General features: G+C 36.4%; 1 protein-coding gene and 1 pseudogene across 1 annotated transcript; both read left to right on the top strand.

Annotated features, from left to right (window-relative positions):
• Nucleotides 1-794: 794 nt before the first annotated feature.
• Nucleotides 795-8190, top strand: LOC125196556 (peroxisomal acyl-coenzyme A oxidase 1-like). The gene is made up of 14 exons (XM_048095118.2): nt 795-1116; nt 1724-1832; nt 1929-1990; nt 2137-2346; nt 2524-2611; nt 2688-2850; nt 3364-3562; nt 4395-4592; nt 4762-4893; nt 5055-5175; nt 5473-5583; nt 6718-6787; nt 7516-7699; nt 7789-8190. Exons 1-14 carry the CDS (start codon nt 979-981, stop codon nt 7996-7998), a joined length of 1995 nt encoding a protein of 664 aa, XP_047951075.1. The 5' UTR covers nt 795-978; the 3' UTR covers nt 7999-8190.
• Nucleotides 8191-9882: 1692 nt separating this feature from the next.
• Nucleotides 9883-10630, top strand: LOC125196561 (ethylene-responsive transcription factor ERF039 pseudogene; annotated as a pseudogene).

Here is a 10630-nt window from a genome sequence, read left to right on the forward strand (position 1 = left end):
TTTTACTCTATTTATAGATGAATTAGGCTCTTGACAGAAGGATTTATCAAGAAAAAGAATTGGACTTCTAAAAGAGGAGATATTAATCGAATCCTTCAAACATAAAAAGAACTTGGATTATTTGAATAAAATATGTAGCTACTAGGAAAAGTAGGTGTATTATTTAATTGGTCCAGCCCCTACCCACGTCGATAATCCTAAATCTTGATCCTTATATAATTGGTCGACCGTCGACGGCAAATACGGCTCAATTATACCAATATAGTACAGCTTTTGAACTACCTTTAAATCCCAATTTATTCCAAGATTATAAACAATTTCACAATTTAATAAGGTCTTATTACATTTAAAAGCCAATGTAACATCTTAGAAGCTTATTTATAAATTCTTTTAAATATGCTTAGCTTAGCTAAACAACCCCAAAATTTTTATAGATGGTGCAATGCAATATTTTCTCATTTACTGACGTGTATTTTGTTAATTTTATAACTAAGTGCTCAACTTCTTACTGTTATACAATAACTCCAATTAGTATTAATTAGATTTTAGAATAACCAATCCTAATAAATGAATGTTAAATAAAAAAGTACTAGTAGTATTTTACTTAAATCAATGAATCATAGGTAAAATTAAAGCAAACTAGTTAATTATAATTTCGTAAAAATACACATCGAGACGGTTGTTATGAAAAATTAAAAAAATGTGTTGAAAATTAAAACAAATCTTCGAGGCCGGTGTGGACTGTAAAATCCAAAAAGAAGGAAAAATGAATGCGCACATGTTTTTTCCATTTATCAGAATATACCACTGACTCCCACTCCTATAAATGCCGACATTGGGAAATACGACTGCCAAATCCTCACCTCTCTTCTTATCCCCAAAATATTGATATAAACACCGATTTCTCAGAAGATTTGATCTATTTTGTTTGTTAATTTGAGACCAAAATCACTAATTTCGCTGCTGATCTGAACGAAAATGGCCGGAGTGGACTATCTAGCTGATGAGAGGAACAAGGCGGAGTTCGATGTGGACTCCATGAAAATTGTGTGGGCTGGTTCTCGTCACACTTTCGAAGTTGCCGATCGAATTTCCAAGCTTGTGGCGAATGATCCGGTATACTCTCTCTCTCTCTCTCTAGCTGATTTGGTCGGTAGGTGAATTTGGGGTTGTGAGAAGAACTGATTGTGTTTAAGTATTGATTGTTGATGTGATCCTAATGATTTTGTTTTGCTGTACGGATTTCGATGAGTGAAAGCTTGCTGCTCCAGACTTTATTTTGTAGTTGCCTTTTAGTTTGGGGAAAAGAGAAAGTTGAACTGAATATTATTATTCGGAGATATGAGCTTTTTATACACTGCAAATAGAAGTGCCTTTCAATGGAAAGGTATTCACAGAAATAAAGATAAATTAACTTTGGCGGGGAATTTTTGCTTAATTGTAAATGTATGAGAGTGAAAAATACAAAGTGACAAGCTAATTCTATGGTTAATTATGATTTCCATGATTCCTCCACAAAGAAACTAAAAAAAAAAAACCATTTCATATATATACCTGTTCCGGAAAGTGTAAGTGCACAATTTAGTTTGAAAATTATTTGATGAGGTGGATGGAACTTTTTTATGATGAGAAGGATTAAAGGTCATTCTTATGCATTGGCAATTTTTGTCGTGCTTCTTTGACTGGATGAAAGTTAATCAAGTTATATTGTGGTTGGTTTTAGGCATTTCGGAAGGACAACAGGCCTATGCTGGCAAGAAAGGAATTGTTTAAAAATACACTTAGGAAGGCAGCTTATGCATGGAAGCTTATTACTGAACTTCGCCTATCAGGTTGCTTTTTTCTCTTACCAAACTTGTTTTAACTGATTTTTGTTACCCATTAGGAGTAGATAAATAATCATGTCATTCTGGTGTTTGTTGTTGCAGAAGAAGAAGCATCTAAGCTAAGGTTTTTCGTGGATGAACCAGCGTATACTGATCTTCATTGGGTAGCTACCTAATTCTTATTTTCATTTCTGTTGGATATTGTTATCTTTTGATATTTTACTTTTTTAAAAGCTTTTGATAAATCTCAAGCAAAACCTATGCATGCAAATTAATCAGTTGTTATCATTTGCTCTGTTATTATCTTCAGGGAATGTTTGTACCAGCTTTAAAAGGGCAATGCACTGATGAACAGCAGAGCAAGTGGCTGCCATTGGCTTATAAGATGCAAATAATTGGCTGCTATGCCCAAACTGAACTTGGTCATGGCTCCAATGTGCAAGGCCTTGAAACTACTGCTACGTTTGATCCTCAAACTGATGAATTTGTGATCCATAGTCCTACATTGACTTCAAGTAAAGTGAGTTACATGAAAGGGATCTGTGTATCTTTTTACTGAATAAAGAGACATGTTGTATTGTCTCTGCGTACTTGCAGTGTTACCACACAGTGGAAGTTCTATGCACAGTCACTCTGAATTTTCTTTGTTGAACAGACCTCCAATCTAGATCCTAATGTCTGATTGTTTCATAAACAGTGGTGGCCTGGAGGGCTGGGCAAAGTATCTACACATGCTGTAGTATATGCTCGTCTCATTACAGATGGTAAAGATCACGGTGTTCACGGTATGTACTAGTTATCTGTTGTGTTGGTTAATAATGATGTGAAAGTATCACCAATGACAGCATGATGTACATTTAGGTTTTATTGTCCAACTACGGAGCATGGAAGATCATAAACCACTTCCAGGAATCACCGTTGGTGATATCGGAATGAAATTTGGAAATGGAGCTTACAATACCATGGACAATGGTGTGCTGACATTCGATCATGTTCGTATTCCGAGAGATCAGATGATGATGAGGTATGGTGTGATCCAAACTTACTTTGCTGTTTCTCATTGACTATCTAGTTCATAATTATTAAAATTAACTCAACCTCACATTCTGTTGCCGATCATCTAGTTAGTGCTGCTAATCATGCAATCTACAAAGGCCATTTTGTTTTATCCATGTGATTAAAGAATCCATCCCTATTTCTAAAATGAAAGTAAGCAATTTAGGATTATTTCCGGGTATTCTAACTGTCTTTACAGTCACATTTCTTTGCATAGACAGTTAAATTGGTAGAAATTAGCTTGGAACTTTGTAGTTGTTGAGGAGTGGTAACAAGTAAACAGGATGAGAGTAAGTAAAACAAGAAAAGAAAAAAAAGAAAAAAAAGAAAAGAAAAAGATAAGACTGCCGAAGATCATGCATTTTATCCAGTTACCTTGTTTGCATTGTAAAATAACCGTACATTAATTTTTAAGCTGTCAGTCACAAAATCAAGAAGTATGATATTTTGCAATCTCATTAGAAGTTCTTTTGGATCTCAGGGTATCACAGGTGACTAGAGAAGGAAAATATAAGCAATCCGATGTACCACGGCAGTTAGTTTATGGGACTATGGTATATGTTCGCCAGCAGATTGTGGCAGATGCTTCTTGTGCTTTATCAAAAGCTGTTTGTATTGCTACTAGGTATAGTGCGGTCCGTAGACAGTTTGGATCACAGAATGGTGGTCCCGAAACTCAGGTAAACTATAGTTGTTTTCCACAGTGTAGTCTAGTTCATATTTGGATGCCATACACTTTGTTCTGTTCTAATATAAAATTATAGAACTATCATTTTGATTGTTGGGTCTATAAATGAAGCAACTGGTGGGGGGGAGGGGGGTGTGGAAAGGTAAACTTCTTTCCTTCCTCAAAATTTATTTGTTCAGTATTTTAACTGCCGCTCTTGTTGGTCTCCATTTTTGTCTTAAACCTCTATTCTTATTTGAATACTTCGATAGAATTGGTCTGTTGATTCTCAAACCCTTTGGCCTGTTTATTAGTAATATATCCCAATACAAGCCCACTTTAATAAGCTTGTTGGTTGTTACCTTCTGATAATAGAAATCAATCTTTCATCGTATTACGATTTAAGAAGCGAGAAATTAACATCAGAAAATACTTAACTGAAATTTTAAACCAAAAGAGAGTGTAATAGTTTCAGAAATTCCTGCCCACCAATTTTCCACTTTATAGCCCATCTAAGAACTTTCATGATATTTGAATAATACTCCACATGACTAGCTCACCCTCAAATATATAAAAGAGGCAACTTGGTTAAAGTTGAATAGAAACCTAACTATTAAAAGGACTCACCCAATCAGCCGTCAGCTGTGTTTACATGCTGATTCCTCTGAGGTAGCTTTATGCTTGTTACTGAATTCTTTTCGCTGATTAGATTATCCACAAAAGATGTAATTAGCTGGTCCTTTATCAGATCTTGATGAATTGTTACAACTTTTTTTCGGCACATATAATCTTATCCTTATGCTTTAAGTGCACATTATACTAAGTCTTACACCGGCTTGATACAGGTGATTGACTACAAAACTCAGCAAAACAGACTATTTCCTCTCCTGGCTTCTGCTTATGCCTTTAGATTTGTTGGTGAATGGCTCAAATGGCTGTACACGGATGTCACTCAAAGACTTGCAGTCAATGATTTTTCAACATTGCCTGAGGCTCATGCATGCACTGCAGGATTGAAGTCCTTGACTACTACTGCCACTGCTGTAAGTATGAACTAAAATATGGTTTCCATCATGCTAAGTCTTCTGTTATGTATTTATGCTTGTACGTAATTGTATGACTTGGTTTAACAATGACCTAGTTGCAGCTGATTCAATAGTATTTTCCATTCCCTTGTTAATCCTCTTTAAAGATTCTTCTAATCTCTCTCAGGATGGAATTGAAGAATGTCGGAAGTTATGTGGAGGCCATGGTTACCTCTGTACCAGTGGGCTTCCCGAGTTATTTGCAGTTTATGTTCCAGCTTGTACATATGAAGGAGACAATATTGTTTTACTTCTACAGGTATTCCCCGATTTGTAAGCTAGACTTGTCAAGCTGTTTAGTGATACAACATTTACATATACTAAGTTTGACAAGTTTAATATTAAGTACTCTGTTGAGTATATATGTTGCCTATATGATAAATTTCAACTTATTAGACTGTAATCTTATATCTGCTGTAGGTTGCTAGGTTTCTCATGAAGACTGTATCCCAAATTGGAAGTGGCAAACAGCCAGTTGGGACTATTGCTTATATGGGAAGGGTTGAACATCTATTAAAATCCCGCTGCAGTGTCCAAAGAGGTATCTGGTTTACTTCCTCCACCCTCTTTCTTTATTTTTTTTTCAGAGTTTCTTTTCTGGTGAAAAAATTTGTACAATGAATTATGGAATATCACTAACATTCCATCAGGTTAAACTTTGATCTAGTTCAACAAGATTTCATCTAAGTGTGTATTATTTCTAAAATGAATGTTTGTCATTCCTCAACTTTGCTATTGGAAGTTACTTATGGCTCAAACTTGTCACTATGACCAGTATGATCTTTGTGGCTTGGGAAGATTCAGTTTATTTATTTGGTCTTCCATGTCTGCTGTACAGCTGAGGATTGGTTAAATCCTAGTCAAGTGTTGGAAGCTTTTGAGGCAAGAGCTGCTAGAATGTCTGTCTCCTGCGCTCAAAATCTAAGCAAGTTTTCCAATCCTGAAGAAGGTACTGAATTTCAATTTTAACTTGAGTCATTTAATGTATCATTGGTCAGTAGGGTAAACTGTGAATGAGTGCCTGATGGAGTGAAGGGATTGAGATAAACAATGAGCACGAGAGCTGAATCAAATAAATTGAAATAAGTACCGAACAAGGAAAAAACAGAGAGTAACCCTCCTCTTGCGAAGCCTACGTCAGAATCCGTCCAGGCTCCAGAACAATACTACAACGATAATCCTGAGGCTAACTCACTAATAGTAATAACTATTTAAAGAGCTACATAAATCCGAGGCCCAAGAAATAGCTTGAAGCCCACAGAAAAGCCTAAACCATTACTATTCCAGCCCTAAATAACATAAATACATAATTTAAAGAAGTAAAAGATAACCCCATCTAAATGATGAACGGTATCAGTGTCATATTGAAATTATACTATAGTAATGTAAATGTGAATAGTCAGATGCAGTTAGATGCAACTAGGCTAGTAAGTTATTGCTAAAAAGAATCCACATATTGCAGTACTATAAGGCTTTGCACTAATAATAATCCTGGATTTTTTTTCTTGTTTACATGGTAAAACATGATTGACATAATTAGAAACCACACCGTTCCCATATTTCTTGATATCCTTGTTGGAGGCGGCTTGAAATTGTGTGGAGAAGTTGCCCACATTCACATTTGTGCGCGAGTTTTCCAATCTATTTCCGTCTGCCTCAATTGAGCGTATCCAGAAATGTGTGTAACATTAGGAAGATATTATGATTGACTGTAATGGCTGTACAATTCTTTGGTGTAATTGGACCGTGAATGTGTCATTTTCAGATTTTTGTCCTCACTCATGTTGTGGTACTACTAACAAGTTAAGGTCTGTTTAACCTTTTACCGTAGCAGGTTGATGTGGACTTGAACAGAATGATATTAGGTTGACCTAATAATGATTCCAGCATTAGTAATTTACTTGATGTCTTGAGCCCTAGTAATCGTTAGTAGGTTAGGCACATGGCTTTACTGGTCTTATTTTACCGCCTAATTAGTCTACAGTTGAATATAATAGTATCTGTTTTTTCTTCATGTGTAAACTCTCCTTAAAGCTATTAGTGTAAGATGGGTTTGACAAGTTACTTTTTCTTTTGATTTTAGGGTTTGCTGAGCTATCAGCTGATTTAGTTGAGGCAGCAGTGGCTCACTGCCAATTAATTGTTGTCTCCAAGTAAGCCTTTTTCTTTTGTTATTTATACTTTACTAGATTTTTTGCTGATGAAGCCCAGTGCTCGTGTTTGATAAATTCTTGCAATTTGCTTAAGTTTTCTTGTAGTAGTCATCTAGTCACAGTTTGATTTCTGAAGACAGGATTGTTTTGGCCACTGGCTAACTACTGTGTCTTTCAGTTTTGTCTCTCTAGCAACTAAAGTTCTCAAATGTCTGAGTAATAAGTGGTAGATTCTTTCAGTAATATTTTCCACCTTCAACCAAGTATTCTAGTTTTTACAGGAAACAAAGTCTCATCTTACCAGTGCAAAAAAGACACCTTCCAGTTATAACAATTCCTGCATACCCCTCTTCTTTGTCCCATTTCATGCCATGGCCTTATTATTAGCACTCACAGACCTTATGCTCTGCAGCACCCTGCATAGGACATACACATGCTTGCTTCAGAAATGCAATACCAGTGCTTGTTATAAAAAGAAATTGAAAACAGAATCTTGTAGCCCTTCAGTTGATGGTGTCTTTTTACTGATAATTTCCATTAGATTTTCACCCCTAATTTATTGGTGCTTGCACGGACTCGTAAATCCATGCTCATTTTAGCTATCTCTTTTCTTATGATTGGGATCTCGGTTAGTTGAAAATTGAAATGTTGTGCACGTTCTAGTGTCTCAGCAGCTTCAGTGGCTTCTTTTGGTAACTTTATGGGAAAACTTATCCCCTTTCTTGTAGATTTCTTGACAAACTGCAACAAGATATCCCTGGTAAGGGGGTGAAGCAACTATTACAAGCAGTATGCGGCATATACTACCTCTCCCTGCTCCACAAGCACCAAGGCGAATTCCTCGCCACCAGCTACATCACCCCTAAGCAGGCGGCACTTGCTAGTGATCAGCTCAGGGCATTGTATTCCAAGGTTCGTGATCTATAATCACCCTTTTTCTTAAACATCTTACACCAGAAACTGATTCATCCCAATCTGTTCGACTTCTTGACTTTGTGTAGGTTCGTCCAAACGCCATTGCTCTGGTTGATGCATTCAATTACACAGACCACTTCCTAGGTTCTATTCTGGGCTGCTACGATGGAAACGTTTATCCTAAACTGTACGAAGCTGCAAAGAAGGATCCTTTGAATGATACAGTTGTACCTGATGGCTACCATGAGTACTTGAAGCCATTGCTCAAGCAACAACTCCATAGCGCTAAGCTGTAGAAAATCTATGGTCGATAAATTTGGAATAAGAGCGTTGAACAATGGCTACCAATAATTTAACAATGTTTTATTAGTCTATGAATTTGCATATGTATTATTGTTAACCCGATTGTGTATGACAGAATCTTCTCTAGCTATTGTGCAACTTAGCAGAAAAACTTTCTGGGTGAAATGTAGTATCGTTTGTCTTAATTGTTTAAGTTTAACCTTTTGGAAGTTGGCAGCTTATTTTAGGTGATGGGTTATGTTTATAAATATATTGGCTAATTGAGAATCTGAGATTATACAATAGATTTACTATGCTAATATCTATTTTGATAATCAAATAATAGGATTAAAGAGCAAAGAATTAGAATAGGAGTTTGTTGGTAAATGACTCAATAAAAAAGTATTTTACTCCTCCAATCTTGGGAAAGCATACAATTTCTCTTTTTTTTTTTGTCAGTTTCGTAAAAACATGAACATTTTTCAAACATTATCACAATTTATTTACAATCACTTTCCACAACAGTAATCCTTTGTTGAGGCCCGTGATGCGTCGACTGCGTCTATCCGTTCCCGATATGATCTATTTTGAGGGGAAAGTTTGTGGAGTACAAACTCATCCCACATCGGGAGTCTGAGGGAAGTTGGAAGATGTATATAATTTATATCTAACCCAATATGTTTGTGGCCTTTTGGGGTGATCCCAAAACAAATTCGTGCGGACTTGAACCAAAATGGACAGTATCAATCATTTTTTATTAGAATTAGAATGTTAGTGTAACGATCGTTAGTGGATTATAAACTCTCGTTATTAGAAATGGAAAAAAAGTAAAATGCATTTTTTATTGATGAACGTCCTAAAACAAGATTCTCCCTCAATTCACAAGATGATTATGCGAATAGTACTCAATATTTCTTCATAATTTTATGGGAGAAAGTGAGTAATTTTTAGGAGAACTATCTAGTATTTGGAATATCCAAATAAAAACAAGTCTATGTAACTGGAATGAAGGGAGAATAATTTTGTGTTTTTCGATGCAGGAGAATAATTTTTTTGATTAAAACGAAGAATGGAATGTGATAAGCTACAAAAAAATGGCATTTAGAATATCTGGCTTTTAGAAAACTGTCGTCAATTCCTTCCATGATACGTATAGGTTGATTCTTTAATTAAAGAAGAAATAAAAGAAAAAATATGTTGGTTCTTTTGCCCTTTTTTGTTTCTCTTTCTCTTTTTCTTTTTCTTTTTTCGGTTTTGTTCTTTTAATTAGTCAAATTAAAGTGGCATTATCCGGCAATTCCTCTTAAGAATTGATCACTCTATTGTTTTTTAATTTAGTTTCTGCTAACTGCATCTGTTTGTTGCACGTTAGGGGACCATCGTTTTAATGTTGAATTTCATTCTTGTAATTTTCACAATGACTTTCACTCCACGCATCAAGGTTTTCCCTTTAGAGGGGAATTATTTAATGAAAAGAATAGTTAGAGTTGTAAAGAACTACTACTTAAAAATCATTTCCTTCATCTCACATGACATGATCCCTTAATTCCTTATGCTATACACATATAAACCTATCAATTTGATTGATCAATTGTATCCTAATTATGTGTACATCATAAGTAATTGGGAGATGTAGTCTATTAAAACTTGTGTCCTCCATCTCACACCACAATAATTGTGGATGTTGAGAATGTAAAATAGAACCATTTTTTTAATTGTGATAAAATATACTACTAGTAATATTTATTTAATTATATTTGGCATTTTATTGTTAGATAATTTATAGTAAGTTATAAATGTAAAAAAGTATCGTAATATTTGAGAATCTTGAATCATACGACATGTCACGAACTTTGTGTATATAAAATAGATAATTTCATACAAATTAGATAATGTTAAATGAATAAACACCAGGGCATGACTCAAATTAGTGCTATATATAAAACCACAAATCCAAACACTCCATCCACAATGGATCAACAACTCATCATCTTCCACTATATGCATCAATCCACCCCCACCGCCGCCGCCTCTTCCTCCACCACCACCTCCTCCTCCACAAATTCATCTTCAATCCACAGATCAAGCAAGACATACCGGGGAGTCCGGCGCCGGAGCTGGGGGAAATGGGTGTCGGAAATCCGAGAGCCAAGAAAGAAATCAAGAATATGGCTCGGGACCTTCGCCACCGCCGAAATGGCGGCGCGGGCCCACGACGCAGCGGCCCTCGCCATCAAGGGCCGCTCCGCCGTCCTCAACTTCCCGGAGCAGGCCGAGAAGTTGCCCCGCGCCGCCTCCAAGTCCCCGAAAGACGTCCAGGCTGCAGCCGCCAAAGCGGCGGAGATGGCGGCGGAGCACGGCGGCGCTACGGACCAACTCTCGCCCTTGTCTTCTTCTGTTTCTTCTTCCTCTTCCTCTTTAGATGAGGATGATGCGTTTAATGGCTTGCCGGATCTTTTTATGGGCGTCGATCATCGTGATCGGTGGCTCTACACGGCTGTGGCGGCGCCGCCGTGGGTGGAGACGGCCGGTACTGAATTATTGCATGAAGGCATTTTCTCGTGGGACTTCACTTGAATTTTTAATTTAATAATTAGTGTAAACCAAAACAAAAATTAAATAAATGTGTTTGCTTTTGTAGTATAA

This window comes from Salvia hispanica, chromosome 4, assembly GCF_029641045.1.
Source record: "Salvia hispanica isolate PSC_SH4W2 chromosome 4, Shi_PSC_v1, whole genome shotgun sequence".
NCBI classification, from domain to species: Eukaryota; Viridiplantae; Streptophyta; class Magnoliopsida; order Lamiales; family Lamiaceae; genus Salvia; species Salvia hispanica.

Bases quoted from the DNA above. Each gene is read 5' to 3' on its own strand.
- LOC125196556 (XM_048095118.2), top strand. From the start codon at position 979: ATGGCCGGAGTGGACTATCTAGCTGATGAGAGGAACAAGGCGGAGTTC. The intron at 2,347-2,523 runs GTGAGTTACATG...TTTCATAAACAG, and splicing joins CTACATTGACTTCAAGTAAA to TGGTGGCCTGGAGGGCTGGG. The intron at 5,584-6,717 runs GTACTGAATTTC...TTTTGATTTTAG, and splicing joins GTTTTCCAATCCTGAAGAAG to GGTTTGCTGAGCTATCAGCT.